Source organism: Eschrichtius robustus, chromosome 11 (assembly GCF_028021215.1).
Source record: "Eschrichtius robustus isolate mEscRob2 chromosome 11, mEscRob2.pri, whole genome shotgun sequence".
Taxonomy (NCBI): domain Eukaryota; kingdom Metazoa; phylum Chordata; class Mammalia; order Artiodactyla; family Eschrichtiidae; genus Eschrichtius; species Eschrichtius robustus.
Genome location: NC_090834.1, coordinates 9,533,676 through 9,553,904, shown reverse-complemented (window position 1 = coordinate 9,553,904; position 20,229 = coordinate 9,533,676). Strand labels below are relative to the sequence as shown.

At 37.8% G+C, this 20,229-nt stretch overlaps 1 protein-coding gene and 1 non-coding gene across 2 annotated transcripts; one reads left to right on the top strand and one right to left on the bottom strand.

Annotated features, from left to right (window-relative positions):
- Positions 1–1,509: 1,509 nt before the first annotated feature.
- OR8D4 (olfactory receptor family 8 subfamily D member 4) lies at positions 1,510–2,496 on the bottom strand. Its single transcript, XM_068556035.1, is given in 3 exon segments — positions 1,510–1,728; positions 1,730–2,293; positions 2,296–2,496. Coding segments are annotated over 3 exon segments (984 nt in total).
- Positions 2,497–19,724: 17,228 nt separating this feature from the next.
- Positions 19,725–19,931, top strand: LOC137772749 (small nucleolar RNA U3). The gene has a single exon (XR_011075553.1). It is a non-coding gene; the product is annotated as a small nucleolar RNA U3 (small nucleolar RNA).
- Positions 19,932–20,229: the final 298 nt, after the last annotated feature.

Below are 20,229 nucleotides of genomic sequence, written 5' to 3'. Positions count from 1 at the left end.
AACACGGCCTAAATAAATAAATAAATAAATAAATAAAATTTAAAAAAGAATAACATTTGAATAATACAATTAACAATTTGATCCAATATACAGGATATTGCAACCAACAGTGACAAGATAAAGAGGAGCTTTATATAATGATAAAGGGGTCAATCTGAAAGAAGACATAACAATTTCTATTGTGTATGTGCTTACTGACAACAGCAGAGTGTGAAAATATGTGAGGCAGAAACCGATAGAACTGCAAGGAGAAACAGATGAATCCACTATTATAGTTGAAGAATTCAACAGCCCTCTATCAGAAATGAAGAAATCCAGCAGGTGGGGAAAAAGTATATAGTTGGACTCCATAGCACCATTAATCAACTGGATATAATTGACATCTATAGATTACTTCATCCCCAAACAGAAAAATACACATTCTTCTGAGGTTCACATGGAACATTCTTCAAGATAGACTACATTCTGGACCATAAAACACACCTTAACAAATTTAAAAGATTAGAAATTCTATACATTGCCTTCCCCATACAGTGCATTATCTTGGTTTATTGTGTAAGAGTTTATTATTGAAAACTATAAACTTTTTCATTATGTTTAATTCAAAACATTTTATAAGGAAGAAATTAAAGGCACCTAGTTTACAACCTAGAGTGAAAAACCAACTCAAAAGAAATAAACATAAAGTTGTAAAATACTGCATATGTACTGGTCACACAGGAAAAAACAAGGTGTTTAGATAAGTCTGTAAAAGTATAATCTCCTAACGTAGATATTCTAAGTCTTATCCTTTGATCACCTGAGGTCAAATACTGGGACTGTATTAGCTTAGCCTTTTGCTGTATCTTCTTCATTAAATTGCACTTAATGTTAAATCAAACATTGGCCTTTAATGAGCCAATTATTAAAATTAAAATTCTTCCACATTTATTATAAAGTTGTTGTAATGATTTCTACCATACTGTTCAATGTTTCCTATACAGATTTCCATTAAAGAAGTCTCTTTTGAGTGAGATAAATAAGAGGAAAGACTTTGTCATATCAAAATATATAGTGTGTTTTTATTTCTCACGTGACTATACAGTATTTCAGGATTTTGTTTTCTTTTTGCTTAGATTCAGGAAAATAAAGGTTAAAAATTGATATTAAAACCCCAGAATGATACTGAACTTTAAGTTGAAGATATTTGCTATTTCTCACTTTTATACTTGTTGTTTTACATTTTATTAATCTTATTGTGTGTGAATGTATTTAGTAATCTGAATGTATATAATATATATATTCAGAATTATACATATATATAATTTTACCTCACTTCAAATTATTTTTAAAGACTCGGCATAAATGCAAACAAACACACATATGATTATGAATACATAAATAAATCTTAATATGGGTAGGATTGGGGGGCAGGAGGGAGATCCAAGAGGTAGGGGATATATATATATATATATATATATATATATATATATATATATATAGCTGATTCACTTTGTTGTACAGCAGAAACTAACACAACATTGTAAAGCAACTATACCCCAATAAATTTTTAAAAAAGCTTATTAATTGTGAAGATACTTTTCTTCTTAAGAGTTTCATCAGTGCATTTTTCACTTCCTTGTTCCTCAAACTATATATCGTGGGATTCAACATGGGAATCACGCTGGTGTAAAATACTGAGGACGCTTTCTCCTGGGTTAGTGAACTGCTGGAAGCAGGTGTGAGATTACATGGACATGAGAGACCCATGAAATATAAGAACAGCTGTCAAGTGGGAGCTGCAGGTGCTGAAGGCTTTGGACCGGCCCTCTTTAGAGTGGATGTGGAGGGTGCTGGAGAGGATAAAAGCATATGAAATGATGATTGTCAAGCTGGTGGCTACTATGTTAAATCCTCCAATGACAAAAATCAAAAGCTCATCAATATAAGTTCTGGAACAGGAGAGTTTAATGAGAGGAACAATGTCACAGAAATAATGTTTAATGATGTCTGATTCACAGAAAGTCAACCTTAACATAGAACCACCATGAATCACAGCATCAGTAAAACCTAATGGGAAGACAGCAGCCACCAGCAGAGAACAGACCCTGGGGGACATGATGACATTGTAGAGAAGGGGGCTGCAGGTGGCGACATAAGCTGTCATAGGCCATTGCTGCCGGCATTCAGAAATGAGAAAAATACAGAAGAAAAACAGCTGGGTCATGCATCCAGAATAGGATATAACTTTATCTCTGCATAAAAACCCTGCCAGCATTTTGGGGGTAATGACAGAATAGCAGAAATCTAAAAAAAAGACAAACTACTGAGGAAATAGTACATGGGGGTGTGGAATTGAGAACTCAATCCGATTATTGAGATCATGCCGAGGTTTCCTATCACCGTAAGTATATAAATCCCTAAGAAGAGGCAGAAGAGGGGCAGCTGAAGCTCTGGCTGGTCAGTTAATCCTGAAAGAAGAAACTCAGTCACTGCGGATTCATTTCTTACACCCATTCTCCTCTGAGAAATCTGTGGAGATGAGAGGAAAGAGCAGAACCCCAGCTTGTCTCCAGTTCTTCACAACCCAGATATTCTACCTATGAAAACACTGAACCCAGGTTATCTTACCATTTGGCACTAATCCTGTGCTTCCATTGATGTGCAGAGACTTTGACCCACCAAAAAGTAAGGTCTCAGATAAAACAGAGTAAGTAATCATCTCCCTGTAGATTTTAGGAACCATAAATAAATTTTCACATCCTCCCAAGTGTCTCAAATTCTTTTAGCAAAGTATAAAACCTTTAACTTCAGAATTAAAAATAAGTGTAATGCTAAAGAACACTGGGGAATTTTTCTAAAGAAAATCAATTGAAGAGGTGCATAAAGAAGAGGCTGTGGGCTGAGAAAATATTTCTGCTAATGACACAGTTGTCTAGGGTTGAACCTGCCTCCAGGATTTCCTACAGAGAAGGTATTTATTGTTACAATCAATTATGATTTCCATGTCAAAGTTTTCAAGGGTGTTCTACAGAATATTAATTCCAGGGATGTGTTAATAGTTTCACATGAAATAAGTATCTTGGGATCATACTGATTGTAGACATGCAGAGTTACACAAAATTAAACAGGTTTTTTTTTAACTTTATTATGATTTTTTATTTTAGTAAAAATATACATAACATAAAATTTACTATTTACTATTTTATATTTATATTTAATTAAATTTACTAAATATATTAAATTTATATTACATTAAATTAAATATATTTTAATAGTTATTTTTATGTGTACAGTTCAGTAACGTTAAGTACATTCACATTGTGTACAACCATCACCACCAGCCATCTCCAGAATATTCGTCTCCCCACACTGAAACTCCATACCAGTTAAACACTAACTCCCCATTCTCCTTCCCTCCAGCTTCTGGCACCCTCCATTCACTATCTGTCTCTATGAATTTGACTGCTCTACATGTTTCATATAAGTGGAATTATACATTTGCCCTTTTGTGACTGATTCACTTTACCTAGAATAACATCTTCAGGGTTTATCCATCATGTAACATGTGTCTTAATATCTTGGCTTATTAAAGTTAAATAATATTCCATTGTGCCCATACATACATATATACGTCTGTGTGTATATGCATATACATATAGATATAGATATACGTATATTATATATACCTCATTTTTTAAAATTCATTCATCCATCAAGGGACATTTGAGTTAAACAGGTTTTTTAACTGAAGGATATTTCAGATTCTTCTGGATGGCTATATAACAAACAATATTTCCCAAACTAATTTGATGATAGACTCCCCTTACCACTTTAAAGTATGGCTCTAGTGTGGCTCAGAAAATGTTTCAGGAAACTGTATTTTCACTTCTGTTGTTCTATTGTAATGTAATCAGAAGCTGATGTCCAGGTGGGAAGCTTATTCTAACACTTCAGTAAAGCTGGGTAATAGTAGAATAGCAGCCCTCTCAAACCTCTTTCTCGGACCATCCACTGAGCTAAGCCTACTAGCCTCACCCAGGCTATTGAGCAAGACCTCATGCACTACTGCTAGTGCTGCCACCTGGGGATGTGCAAACAACACAGAATTTGTGTTTCCACTGGAGGCTCTCATGTAGTGCTTCCTCTCTTCCACCCACATTCCTCCGAGGAGGGGGCAAAGAGGGCACACGGCTTGGAGTTGCCTGTCCTGGGGTCAACCAAGGCCTTATCTCTGAAAAATCAGACCACTTTTCTTTTGGTGTTGGGCTGCTCACAGAGCCCTGTCTACAGGGCTTGTTCTCATACACATAATTACATAATTTATTTACCACCACTGGCATAGTACAGTCATCTGAAAAAATGCTAATGGGTATGTGTTCCTCTAGGAGATATTTTTCTTTAGTCTTCAGACAGAAAATAATACAGGACTTGGGGTATAAGGATCAAGTTAAATAACTGTGAAAATCAACTCAGATACTGCTTTGGGGATAAAATTATAGAAGATTTTACTGACTCTATACCCTGTAACTCTCCCTTGCTTTGGGAAAGTTTCTATAACGGAATAAAACATAGAGATCGAGAAGTCCCACAGAGATATAAGTGTTCAGAGTAAAGACAGAAAATGAATTGGCTGCAATTTCTCTCCTTCTTCATCTCACTTTCCTACATGCAGACACCAAGGTTCAGGTGTGGTCATAAGGTAGAAAAAAATGAGAAAATCATAAAGTCAGGTGAAGTAGTATAAAGCCAGCTAGAGAGGTGAATTTGGTTTTTTAGTTGTTGTTGTTTTTTCTTTAATTTTTAAAACTTTTTAAGCTATGGCTTTCTGAGGCTTTTAGTTGGGACATTCAGTTTTAGAAAGAACCACTGCTCCCTCCTAATCCTGCTCTCACTATCATAAGCACTAGATAAAACCCACCAGGGAGAGTCCCTGCTTCACCACCACCCACAGGCCTGGCAGCCCATACTGGGCACCTTGGCCTTGTTGCTGCTCCACCAGACACTGCTGCTTTAGCCCAAAAGGAGCCAAGGTTGGTGGAGTGAAGACACATTCTTATACTTGGTCTGCGTGTTTGTTGTGCTTTGCTAGATGTTTATCCAACATATGCTAATGTGCAGCAACATCTTATAGAGATTTCTACTAAAATCAAATCTGGGTTTTTAGGTTCCTCAAATACTATGAAAATGCAAAGGGAAATGGTCCACAGTCAAAGCTCAGTGAGAGCTTCACACTGTCCTCAGGTTTCTGCCTGTGTGAGGGTAGATAAAGCTAAAGGTGGTTCCCACCCCAAAGGCCAAATTTCTGATTATGCAAATCTGGGGTTGGGAAATGAAATTTTTGATTTCAATAAGCATTCTAGAGAGGTACATAATCAAGAAATCCTGGGCTAGAATGTAGCAAAATGCCATCACCCAGTTCTGCACATCAGAGACTCTGCCCTGAAGGTCCAGGTCCACACCTCAGAAAGACATCTGATGAAGAAGGGAATGGGGAAGGCAAGTGACATGAAAAGTCTCTGAGTGGAAGTTTAGACATAAGACCATAGACATATGCTGTATAGATACTCTCCACCCATAAACACTGCAATCATCACCTTCACTAACTTCCAACAAGCAGAAGGGGATCTTCTGCTTTTACATACGTGCCCCAGGTTTTAGGTTGATGCTTTGTGCCTGTCCCTTCAGGAAGATGTCAGGAATAGCTGTTTCAGCTACAGCGATCATGATAAAACATTCCCTAGAATACATATCCCTCAGGCAGGAATCAGACCACCCAGGTCTCAGGTAGTGAGGACTGTTAGACTATGGTCTCTCAGTCCCAAGCTGAAGAGTATTTCTGGTGGAGTTGAGGAAGATAGCCATCATCCTTTCACTTTAAAGTAAAGGAAAGCAAGTATCCAGGTGACAGCCCCAGAAACAATACAATTGCAGACTTGCCTATGAAATACCAGCCCAGGGAGACAGAGGCTCAGAGGATATTCTTGTCTTGAAATTATTGTTTGGCTCACAGAGGTACCTAATCAAGCTGATAAGTGCCACAGACACTGATTTAGATGAATAATTATTCAGTTTTCTTTTTTGGTCTCCAGAGTTCCTGGTGTTTAAGAAAAGTTTTAATTGCCCCAGATGGGACTATGTTCAATTATTTACTAGTGGATCTTGCAATCATGAATGCTGCAATATTATAGTTTCTACTTTCCAAGATACATTTAGGTGGGAAACATTTGTACAGGTGTACACAGTTCCGAATGGATTTCAGTGTTTAAAATTATCCCTGGACCTTTCATGGTTAGTTATCTACCCTAAGATTGACATAATTCCTGATTTATGTTGTACATCTCTCTTGCAGAATCTACTAATCCGATGGCTAAATAGCTGGACGGAGCAGATTTATCATAGGGAATGTGTGAAGATCCATTTCTGCTATTTACTAGCTGTTGTGTGGCCTTTGCCCAAGTATCTCACCTCTCTAGTCCAAGGTTTTCTTATGGACAAGACCAATACAATTGTAATTGTAACAGTTGTTCTATCTGAATTTTATGGGTTTTTTGAAAATCAAATAAGAAATATACACAAAATTGGACTGTAAAGAGCTTCATATTAATGTAGCATTTGGGTACTTTGGGCAGAAAGTAAGGGGTAGAGACACGGTGAGGGTTTTGTGCGAACCACTTGGCTCCTCTGATTCCACCTCATTTTTCAAGATGGTGCCAGAACAACCAGTGAAAACAACCTAAATGTTACACACGAAGTTTATCACACACTTTTGTATATCAACACAATGGACTGTTGTGTACTCATTAAAATAATCATCCTAAAGACTATTTTTACTGTTCATACTATTAGCTGTGCAGAACGAGCATGAATGTAAACAGAAACTAGGCAGTTACATGCAAAAGGAAATTAGTTGTTGTGGTAGGGTACTATGATTTATGGATTTTTTCCTAAATATTCTTTTATGTGTTGTTATTCTCTTTTCTTCTTATTTGATTTTGATTTTTCTTTTCTTTTTACTAGTAATTTCAACCCCTTTCAGTTTCTCACAATGTAGATCTCTCTTTGCCTTTTTCAATAGAGATAGTTTCTAACCTTTGTCTAATTCATCAGAGATTAAAAAGTTTTGCTTTGTTAAGCTGTCTGCCTTCAACTCCTATAATTAGAAAGGGAGAGGAGGGAATCAAAACTCACTGTGATACAAGTCTGTGGTTAGAGGTAATTTTATCAGCCTTGGGTCCTCATCTATATTTTGTCTGGAGCGATAACTTGAGAAAGAAAGCCCAGAGTTCCTCAACCTTCAAGAGAACCCAATGACATGGTAGGAAGTTACACTAAAGGGTTTGAGAGGAGGGAGAGAGGAAAAGCAGTGAACTAAAGAAAATATTTGTATTAATAGTTGAGGGGAGGGGCCATCAAGTGGGTAAAACACACATTGCTTTGGTGACTAAACGTTAAATCATATATCTGGGAGTGGAGATGAAATACTTAAACAGCTAAGCCCTCCTTTTTGCTTTTCTAACACCGTAGGTCAGATCTCTGAGGCACTGCTTCAGTTAACTCACAAGTGTACCCTGCTACTGCATTCTGAAGCCGAGAAAGATGGATACTAGGGTATCTAGTCAAAGTCAGTACAGTTGAAATTCATCTACTCAACAAATCTCGTCTAATATATAACAGGTATTATTTCAGGCACTGAGGATACAATCATTGGAGGAAAAAACCCTATGCCTTCTAGAATCTTATGGTCTTAGAAAAGTACACATACAAACAAAATATTTTAACATTATGTGACAAATAATTCTAGAAAGTATGCACAGGGTAAAGAAGAAGAACAGACTACTAGACATTTACTGTTATGTAATATATTTACTGAGATATCTGTCTCTATGAAAAATGTAACATGAATGTGAATGAATGAATGTTTAGATTTTTTTCTAACTCTAGAAAAACACAGACATTGTCCTGTCTCAGTGAGAGACAAGGTACTGACCCACTCTTTGGCCTGATCAGCCATGGAAACCATAAACCTTGAATTAAGACACAAACCATCTCATTCTTCTTCTCTATAGAGATTTAGTATCTCACACAATGTCAAGTCATAATACCATCGAAAGTTACTGCTAGTGACAGTGAGAGGAATCAAATAAATCCATCTCATTTTAACGTAAGGCTCAAAACAATAAAGTTACCTACCCACTAACAAAAATGACTGGGTAGTGGCATAATGAGAACTAGAATCCAGGTCTTTTTTTTTTTTTTTTACTGCTTTATAGCACCCTTTGCACTGATCCACACAGACTTTTAAAGAGGTTCCTCATCATTCTTCTCTAGAGATTACATCTTCTCTATTGATATCAAAAAGACATTTGACAAAATTGAACATCTAATCTGATTTTAAAAATCGGTGAGAAAAGGATCAATAGTCACTTCCATTACAAGATAAAGTATATAATATTTGATGGAGGAACACTTTTCCAATGAAGTTGGGAAAAGGGCAAAGAAACTTGCTATTGCTACTACTATTTAACCATGTAATACAGGTCTTTGCCAAGTCAAAGAACCAAGCAGAAACAAGCAGAGGCATGATAATTATAAATAAAGAGCTAAGACGATATCTATGATAGGAAGCTATGAAACATAACTTGACAACCTAGGACAATAAGCCAAAATAAAAGAGAGTTCAGGAGGTGACTTGGACATAAAATTGACATACCAAAATCAGAAGACTTTATATATACAAATTATAACCAAAACAGAAATAAAGCGAAAGAGATGATCTATACAAACTACAGCCATAGAGAGAGGTGTCAACACATTTATTTTAAAATCAGACATATTCTAGCAGATCAAAGCATTGAATTGAGCAAATCAATAAACAAACTGGTTTACATAACTTTATGTCATATATGAGTCCATTCCTTGTATAAGAAATTTACTTTTTTATTTGTTCATGTAAGATTCTTAATTAATCATGTGCTTGGGCGCAAAGAAAACCTTAACAAATTTAAAAATTATTTTTTTTCAGGCTATATCCCTATTATAACTCATTAAAAAATTTTTATTTATTTATTTTGGCTGCACTAGGTCTTAATTGCAGCACGTGGGATCTTTTAGTTGCAGCATGTGGACTTCTTAGTTGCGGCATGCATGCGGGATCTAGTTCCCTGACCAGGGATCGAACCCGGGCCCCCTGCATTGGGAGCACGGAGTCTTACCCACTGGACCACCAGGGAAGTCCCTATAACTCATTTTTAACCAAGAAAAACATTAGAAAAATGGTGACTTAAAATCCATAGGTGCTTGGTAATTAAGAGACTCTCTCCCAGATAATCCCTGAACCAATTGTGATGTCAAAACTAACATTAAAAACTATCTAATGTGAAAATATATGAGACATAAGCCAAGAGTGAACCCTAATGTAAACCATGGACTTTGGATGATAATAATGTCATGGTAGGTTCATAATTGTAACTAATGTACCACTTTGGTAGGGGATGTTGATAACAGGGAAGGCTATCCCTGAGTGGGGACAGGGAGGCATGGAAACAACCTAAATGATATTATATACACTGTAAAGTTCAGAATATTTGCTCATCAAATTCAAGGACCTCTCCTTGTATATCTAATTTATAGAGTATATTTACCAATTGATACTATGTATAAAATAGAGAACTAATGAGAACCTACTGTATAGCACAGGGAACTCTACTCAGTGCTCTGTGGTGACCTAAATGGGAAGGAAATCCAAAAAAGAGGGGATATATGTATACGTATAGCTGATTCACTTTGCTGTACAGCAGAAACTAACACAACATTGTAAAGCAACCATACTCCAATAAAAGTTAAAAAAAAAATCTAGAGTATATTTACCAAAATAAATGTTTAATTTTACTGTGTATTTTTATACGTCTATTGAAATATCAGTTGATTATTTTCCCTCTATTCCAATAATACGATGCTTCTGATATATAATTATAACTTTTGAGTTTTTTTGTATTATACAGTATTTCAAACAAAAAAATACAAAACAATGATAACCACCTGTGTACTCATTGTCTAATCTTATAAAATCTTAACATTATGCCCTATTTGTTTTAAATTAAATTTGCTGACATCTGATGTTCTTGTACAATTTCCCCAAACTTATTTTTCTCCCTTGTATCTCATTGCTAAACACTTTGCATACCTGGGAAAATTCCTATTTAAGTATGCTGTGTTTGTTTTAATAAACTGCTGAAATGCATTGTCTAATTATTTTAGAAATCATTATTAATTGATTAATAATCATTATTATTAATCAATTAATAATCATTAATTATTTTGAATCTGCTTTTATAAGTAAAATTTGGCTACAATTTCTTCCTTGCACTCTCCTTGTCCATTTTATTTTGTTTAAATATATATATTTTATTTTGGAAGAAAGTTTGAGTAAACTGTTTTGAAATATAAGGTGCATACAATGAAGTTCACAAATGGCAAGTGTATAGCTGTATAGCTTTCTGAATGTTCACAAAAAGAATACACTTGTGTAACCAGCACTCAAATAAAAAACAGAATATTAACAGAAGGTAATATTAACTAGAAGTCACCCTCAACGACATTCATGCACAGAGGCTTTAACTATATGATTTCAAAAGCTATAGATTGATTTTGTCTGATTTTAAATTTTATAGAAAAGAAGTCATATACATAAACAATTTTGTTGGTCTTTCACCTAGGAGGGAATTCTTTAGTCATAGATTATCCATGTTCACATCGAAGTTTGGGATACCATCAAATGATTATTAATAGTGGCTGTACCAATTTCACACACCCAACAGCAGTATGTGAAGGTTATAATCGCCCCACATCCTTGCTAGCACTTAATGTTGTCTATCTTTTTCGTTTTTGCCAGGCCACTCTGGTGAGTGTGTAACACTTAGGACAGAGTCTCTGATGTGCAGGATGGCATTTTCCTACATTCTAGCCCAGGATTTCTTGATTATGTACCTCTCTGGAATGCTTATTGAAATCAAAGTTTCCTTTTCCCAACCTCAGATTTACAGAATCAGAAATTTGGGGTGGTGGGATCCACTTTTAGCTGGTGACCTGAATGATCTCTAAGCACACTAATAGTTAAGAATCTCTTCCCATGAGAGCAACTGACAGCCTGGGAGTGCTGTGATACTTCGCCTTTGGATGTGTTCCTTACCCTCTTATTCCCTCTCCACTGTGCTTAGTTTCTTTGAGATGAGGTAAAAGAACCCCACTAGTCCAGGAATCCGAAATCTAGGGACCCTTTGACTTCTGAGGCTTCATTACATGAATCACCTGAATAACTATACAGAATTTTGAGACTTGTGCATTATTTTTTGGTGAGGTCAGTGATAAAAAGATTAGCAGATTTTTTTCTAGCCAAGTGCACTGGCTTTATTACTGAGTACAGTCTTTGCCTCAAATCTGTGTTTGCTCTCCAAATTTAGTGATGTGTGCTAAATTACCTAGGAGGACACAAAAAATTCTCTTGATCTCTCTCTAAATATAAGTAGCCATATTCCTGCTCACTCTCTTCCTGGGGCAGCAAAGCATAGGTGTCAGGCATTCCTGGATTTACTTCTTGGCTCTGCTACTTCCCTGCTGTGTGGCTTTGAGCAAATATCACAAGAACTCTGAACTCCAGTAGTCTCAACAGTAAAATAGAGTCAAATGTTTACCTCACTGAGTAATTACTGCTAGCAAATGGGATAATGCTTACAAAATATCTGGATTCGTATCAAAAAATATCAATTCCTTTTACCTTTTCTTCTCTCTTCTGTGTGTGTGTGTGTGTTGGTGGGTGTGTCTGTGGGCAGGACAGTATATCAGATGATACAATGCGGGGAATCATCATATTTCTGTTTTCATTCAAGACCAGGAATTCTTGAAGAATTCAAATGCAAAGAAAGCAGGAACTTGATTTCATGAGTTTGACTCAGTCAAATAAGCCCCATCTACTCTCAGAGAGGTACAAACCTGAGGACAGTGTGAAGCTCTCACTGAGATTGGCCTCTGGGCCATCTCCCTTTGCATTTTCATCATATTTGAGGGATCTGAAAACACAAATTTAATTTTAGTAGAAACTGCTGTTTAGTAGAAGTCGCTTAGCATTTGTACATCTAGGGAAGTTAAACGAACATGCAGACGAAGTGTAAGAACGTGTCTTCACTCCACCGACCTTGCCTCCCTTAGGGCTAAAGCAGCAGTGTCTGCTGGAGCAGCAGCAAGGCCAAGGTGCCTGGTGGGCACTGCCCGGCCTGTGTGCGGAGCAGGGACTCTCCCTGGGGGGTTGTATCTAGTACTTATGATAGTGAGAGCAGGGTTGGGTGGGAACAGTGTATGAATCCTCTGGTTCTTTCCAAACGTGAATGCCCCAACTAAACTGTGTTAAACACAGTAGACACTTCGTAATTGTAATATAGTCTGAAATAATGTCACCATTTCCGCCACAGCCAGACATGAATCCAATCATTTGCCACCGAAAATCTGGAGATTTCAAGCGCACGTGTTGGTTAAGAGTGGCACTAAGTGGCTCATCCAAAGATTACCGGGTGCGTTCTGCCTGACACCCTAGAGAGCCGTCACTAGGGACCAGATGGCTGGACTCAGAGTCCTCCCTGACGCTATTTGCTCCATAATGAGAAACTAGAAACACGGACTCACCTTTTATTCAAGAAATGTTCAGTCATTTCCAAAGCTGTTCACATATTCCTCATGTTCCTTGCTTAGTTTTGTTTGTTTGTTTTTGCTTATGACCTTATCAACATTTTGAACATCCCTTTGCATCCTCTTAGCTTAAGTGAATTCCCCCTACTTATGAAACCACAGTTTAATCTACTTTTCATGAAGACTATCTTTATCATTAGAGACAGTAGTAATCTGTTCTACCTCTGAGCTCAAGCAGTCCCTACTGCTTATTACATAGAGCACTGTATATGTGCTTCATTCATTCAACAGTTAGTCAGGATGAGGCATGAGTTGGCCAATACTCTGCCTTACCAGACTGCAAGGTTGTGAAGGGACTAGCAGTGAATCTTCTTTCAGTGTGCTCATCTATGGTAGATGGTCTAAATATACTTTAAAAATACATAAATAAGGTTCCATCATTTGTCACTTAAAAATATATAACTGGAAATCTACATCCAGAGTTTAAATACTTTCTTTGAGAAAACTGTATCCTTTTTCTCATCTGTTGCATATCTTTAAAGTTGTGTTCTAAATATATTCCTAAATTAAGCTATTTGTAGTGAGGTGAATGGACCTAGACTCTGTCATACAGAATGAAGTAAGTCAGAAAGAGAAAACAAATACCGTATGCTAACACATATATGTGGAATCTAAAGAGAGAAAATGGTTCTGAAGAAATCTAGGGGCAGGACAGGAATAAAGATGCGGACTTAGAGAATGGACTTGAGGACACGGGGAGGGGGAACGGTAAGCTGGGAGGAAGTGAGAGAGTGGCATTTACATATATACACTATAGCTAGTGGGAAGCAGCTGCATCGCACAGGGAGATCAGCTGGGTGCTTTGTGACCACCTAGAGGGGTGGGATAGGGAGGGTGGGAGGGAGACCAAGAGGGAGGGATATGGGGATATATGTATACGTATAGCTGATTTACTTTGTTATACAGAAGCAACTAACACAACAATGTAAAGCAATTATACGCCAATAAAGATGTTAAAAAAACAAAAAAACCTAAAAATCAAAAAACAAATAAACAAAAAATATATTCCTAATATTGGGCTATACAAACCGTATTACTCTGGATACATGACCACACTGAATGGCTATGTTTACTTATGTATAAACAGTATGACAGGCCAGCTCAGGGACAGGTCTTACAAATACACAGGCTGCTGAACCTCAGAGATAAGGAACCCTTGGGAACTACTGGTCTCAAGTTTACATTTCCACATACAGAATACGTGAACTGAGAATATAAATCCCAGATTCATTTAAACCTGCTTCTTGTTAGTTGTAGTTGTTTAGACACTTATGGATGAAAAATACAATTAACCCATCTTTACTCCTAACAAGACGAGAATAGAAGAAGAGACACTCAGCTCGAGTTTCCGAGGAGGAAGGTGAGTTACACAGTTACAATGCTCATATTGCATAGGTATTAAAACAAGCATGTCGGGCTTCCCTGGTGGCGCAGTGATTGAGAATCTGCCTGCTAATGCAGAGGACATGGGTTTGAGCCCTGGTCTGGGAAGATCCCACATGCCGCGGAGCAACTAGGCCCGTGCGCCACAACTACTTAGCCTGAGCGTCTGAAGCCTGTGCTCCGCAACAGGAGAGGCCACGGCAATGAGAGGCCCGCGCACCGCGAGGAAGAGTGGCCCCCACTTGCCACAACTGGAGAAAGCCCTCGCACAGAAACGAGGACCCAACACAGCCAAAAATAAATAAATAAATTAATTAATTAATTAATTAATTAATTAATTAATTAAAACAAGCATGTCGTAAAGTCAACTCCTGATTGTCCCTCCAGCTAGAGGTTCTGATGTGTGCAGGCCTCTGAGCCACAGGAGTGGAGGGAAGAGGCCATGGGCATCTGTATTAGATTCAGATGTGCACTGTCCACTCACATTTTTTAAGAACCCTAGTGTCTGATCTGTGCATTAATCTGTAAGATCATCAGCCTCTAAAATAGGAATTATAATACTAGAAACGTTTTTACATACCTTAAAATTCACAAAATGTGGTCACAGTTAGTATCATTTAATTTGCATGACAATCCTTTGAAGTACTTACTATTTTTTACAGAATAAAACATGAAGCCCAGAGAGACTGTGATGAGTCAAATGTTACACTAAGTCTTAGGGCTGGTGTTGAAACTAAATATTTTGACTCGTGATTCAGTGCTTTTTCTTCCACTTCTGTGTTAATGGTTTCCTTTAAAACTGGGCAACTAGATTTGACACATAATTCATAGTTAAAAAAAAATTATATTCTGGACCTGCACTGGCCGATATTGTAGCCACAAGCCACATGTGGCCACTGAGCATTTGAAATGTGGCTAGTTTGTTTTGAGATGTGCTGTAAGTATAAAATGCATTATGAATTTTAAAGATTTGTACCAAAAAAAAAAGAACGTAAATTACCTTAATAGAGTTTTTATGTTATTACATGTTTAAAGGATAATATTTTTGGGTATAGTGCTACTAACCTTCCAGAGTCTGTCCCCAAGAAGTGTCCGCCTGCCTGGTGTCACTCACGCCAGTAGAATAAGACCGAGTTCAGTTCAGAAGCAAAGGATGGTTTTACCCTTTGATCAGAGAACGGAGAGGTGCGTGCCCCTACTCTGGAGCACAGGCTTCCGGGACAGGCGGACGGCGGGGGCGGGGCTGCTTGATAGCGTGTGGACAGCGTCGGGGGCACGGAGTTCTCGCGGGGCTGGCGCAGCTCTGCGGCTCACGCAGCGTGCCTGGCGCAGCGTCTCTGCGCACGGCCCACCGCCGCCATCTTGAATTGGGTGTCGTGGGCAGCGCTTTTGCGCACAGCTTCTCGTGCTGAGGTGTCGGCGTCGGCGTTTCCCGCGAGAAAGTCTGGTCAGAAGTGCAGGGGACGAGGCCTCCGAACGCGGCACCCTACGAGCAAGTGGAACTAGACTGAGCACAGGGGAAAAGAAAAAAAGGTTAGACCTAATTTTATTACCCAGATTCTATTTTTATTCCCTGGCAATTGTTAATGGGCTTTGTTGGTGACAAACCCCTCCTCTGCCTTTTGTCCCGCTCCTCGTTCTTGAGGGGGGCTGAGCGTGGAGGTCCGTCTCCTGTGACTGCCTCCTGCTGAGTGTGGGTGTCATCATGACCCTGGGAGAGAAGCAGAGCTGCTGCCTTTAGATGCGTGTGATGGTCGCCAGGCCTCGGCCCTGGCTGTTCATCTCCCTCAGTGACCACCACTTGTTTATCCTTTTGGAGACAAAGGGCACCAGACAATTTGGGATGCATGGCCCAAATATTAGCAAGAGAATAATGGTCTTATATCAAATTTTTCCTAAGAATGAAGGTATCTTGGTCTTCGGCCTGTAGGTGAAAATGGTCCCTGATGGTGAGGCTCACTGCCTTGGCCTGAATATCCCTGGTCACACATTGCTGTTTTTCGGAAGAGAAGCTTCAGGTTAGAGGGAGGGTCACACAAGTAGTCAAGGGCGGCTGTTGCCCCAGATTGTCTCTCTGGAGGTTGGGGCTTGGAGACCTCTTCCATAGAGTTGATGTACCCATGGAGTGACCCCTGCAACTTCAGGCCAGAATGGGTGGTTAGGATCACTGAGTGGGGTCCGTCCCACTTAGGAGCGAGCTGGTCTTGCAGGCTCCTGTTTTCCAGGTTGTTAAGTGCACCCGGTCTCCTGGCAGGAAGGGGTGCAGAGTCAGGTCAGGTAGGGGCAGCACCTGGTGACCATATTCTGCAAGAGCTTTCCTGGTTTCTCCTACCTGGAGGCACACTTGAGTTGTTCCATTTCAAGGGACTTTAAGGTGTCCCTTCTCTGGGACTTGTGGAATGGGTCTATCATACATGAGTTTGAACACACTTAACCCCAGGCAAAGCAGGACCATTGAAAGCAAGTTAATACAATATTTTTGAGTTTCCTGACATAGCTTTGCTGAGGCCCATTTCAAGGCCTGATTGGATCTCTCTACTTTTCCTGATGATTGGGGTCTCCAGGTTAAGTGCAAGGTCCATTTTATGCCCAGGGAACTCGTTATCCCATTTGTTACTTGAGGCACAAATGCTGGACCATTATTGCTTTGTAGGGATCCTGGGAGCCCAAACCTGGGGATTATTTCTTTTAGTAATGCCTTAGCCACTTCAGCTGCCATTTCAGATTTAGCAGGGAATACTCTCCACCCAGAAAATGTGTCCACTAGCACCAAGAGATACCTGAAATTGCCCAGTATTCTCGGCATGACAGTAAAATCAATCTGCCAGTCTTCTCCAGGGTATGTTCCTCTGGTCTGAATGGGCCTTATCTGGGGGCCTGGGGGTTCTGGTGCTGGGGCTGTTCACTGTGCAGATGGGGCAGGTCTCGACTGTCTGACTGATTATACTTTTCATGCCAGGAGTTACCATGACCTCAACTCAACTAACCAATTATATAGGGCTTCCCTCCCATATTGAGGCCCTTCATGAGCCTCCCTGATGGCTTGACAAGCTGCAGTTTGGAGAAGGAGGTATTGCCCATGTTTATTAACTAGCCACCCACGGCCTCCTAGATCTTTACTGAAGTTCCATTTTCAGGCTTTGTCTAATTCTTCTTTTGTGTAGATTGGGGAATAATTGGATGGATCTGGCTTCGAGGTATGATGGGTGGCTGCCAAGTTACTGGTCTGGGGCTGCCCTTTTGGCGGTTGCATCCACCTTGTTGTTTCCCTTTATTACCTCTGCATTATCCTTTTGGTGACCCCTACAATAAACTACTGCTGTCTTTTTTGGAAGCTGTACTGCTTCTAAGAGCTTCAGTATGTTTAAGCCATGTTTCACTTGTTTATTCTCTGTAGTAATAGGCCCGTGTGTGTGTAGGGTGGCATACGAATACCGGAAATCTGTGTAAACATTTTAAGAGCTTCCCTGTCCCAAGCTCTAAGGCTTTCTAAAACTTTCTGGAAGATAGGAAAGTGACTTGTATACTTATTGTATATACATAATGTATACTTATTTTAATACTCTTCCTTAATTTGATTTTCCAATATTTTATTTAGAATTTAAGCCTATGATCAGGTTGAGATTAATTTACAGTTTCCTCCTTATTAGATATGTGGTAATTTTGTCTAGTTGTGATAGTAGGATTACGTTAGTGCTATCAAAACAATAGGAATGGTGGTCATCTTTTCATAAAATTTTTATTCATTCAGCAAATACTTTTTAAGTTCCTGGTCTATTATGTGCAGTGTAGGAATAATTTTGATGGTTTGGTAGATCTTCTCCATAAAATCTTTTGCTTTTAAGGGAGACTCTGACTAACTTTACAATTCGTTTTATTATTTTCATCATCATGTTTTCCACATTAAAAATTGATTAGTTTATTTACATTTTCTTAGAACATTATCCATTTCCCTAGATTTTAAAATTTACTTGAATAAATTACACATAATTTTCTTTAAAATGTAATCTCTTTATAGTTTGCTTTTTTTCACAGTTTCTATTGCTGTGTATGAATGTGTGTTTCCTTTTTCATCTTGTTTAAACTTGCCTTATATTTGTCTCTGTGCTATTGTTGTTTTTAAAGAAAGAGCTTTTTAAAATTGATTATGCCCATAGTTTTCTTTTGGGGTTGTGCTGGAGTGGGAGAGATATTTACTTTTTTGATTCTCTCTATTTTTCCTTTTTTTGGTGTCTTTTCTTGGGTTCTTAATTCATATATATTTCTTCTTTTTATTTTCAAATATAGAAACTTATGGTTATGATTTTCTTCTTGCTGCTTTGCCAACTCTCTGCAAATTTTTGACATATAGTTACTCTAAGTGCTATTTTCTAAATATGTTTAAAGTTTACATTTGAGTCCTTAAACCAAAAAGTTAGTTAAAAGAAACGTTTAAATTTCTCAGTGGATGATGTGTTTTGCCTATTTTTTCACTAATTTCTAATGATACAGCATAAATTCTGCCATTTAGAATTTATTGAAATTTTCTCTCTGACATAGTACATGAACAATTTTTGGGAAAAACATATGGGTATTTGAAAAGAACATCCCTTTTTGTTTTGGGGAGTACACAGTTGTTTATATTAATTAATTTAAGCTGGTTAACAGTGTCATTCAAATTCCCTACAGCCTTACATATTTTTTGTTTACATGATTTAGTAGTTTCCAACCTCTGGAATTATTATTCATTTTTTCTTGTAATTTTAATGTGTTTTTTAAAATATATTTTGAAACTATGTTTCTAGGTGTATAAATCTCCAAGACTGTTATATCTTCTTGTCAGATTGTACTTTTATTAATATGTATTGATAAAATATATGCTATTAATCTTATTTCATCCATTATTAATATTATAACAATTGCTGCTTCTCAGAGCATTTGCTTGGTTTATATTTTCCTAGCATATTAAGTAATTAATTAGCCAATTAATAATTTCATTTGGGTTCACCATTTTTATTTAAATGGATGAATATTGAAGTAATGGGAAACTTGTCTCTCCAAATCAGCTCATTCTGTTTATCAGCTAAGAGAAATATTAGCCCTAACAGATGGACCAGCTCCTTTTTTCGTAACATTTCTAGCTCAAAAGCAGAATGCTACAGACATTAAAAGAAAAATAAGAGTGTATTATGTGCAACTTTATGTCAGTGATTTCACAATTTAGATGACATGGGCAAATTCCTTAAAAAATGCAGGTTATCAAACCGATAACAAAATTTTAAAAAATCTTGATTTATTGTTCATGGTGGAGTTAACCGTAGGCGAAGTGAGTATTCCAGTCTACCTTGAGATTAGAAGATATTCAAATGATTAAGAAACCTCCCTTACCAGCTGAAAGGAAATATCAACGTGACTGACTATTAGGAAACAGTATGTTAAGTGCACAAGCTATTCCTTGAAGAATTTCTGGAAAATTTATAAGTATCAATAAAAGTAGTCTTTTGAACATTGGCCTTTGACAGACTCATTACACTCTGTATATTATGCAATGTATTTTAAAGGCAAGTAACCTGAGAAAAATGTCTCTGTCAGTGCAATGTAGGCAGTTTCTATAACACAGCAAAGGTTGTAGCAATGTGGTAAAGACTATATTTTCAAGGATAATTTTTATAATTCATTCCTAACCACATATTGTACTGTTTAGCATGAGGAAGAGGTGAAACACTCCCTAGATGTTAAGCTGGCTTTTGGTGTTGCTTTACTGCAGCTGTTACTATTGGTAGTCATTCCCCTTACTTTCCTTCCCCTAATCCAGAGAACATAGAAGGAAAGATTGCAGTCTAAGTGATGACCTTCATAATTTGGTCTCTTCAGAGTCAGTGCTTTTGGTAGAGTTCTCTGCCCCTTCTTCTATTTGTTAAACAGGCCAGTTAAAGTAGTTTTCCAATTAAGTTTATAATTATATTCCTTTTTTTATCCTCTCGTTTCTAACAAATAGGTTTCTTTGGTCATTGTTAATGCAGTCTAGGAGCCTTTGGTTGTCAGATATACTTACACAATCAATCATACATCCGGTTTAACTTGCTAGTTTGGCACTTCTTAAAAAAAATTATTTATTTATTTATTTATTTTTGGCTGTGTTGGGTC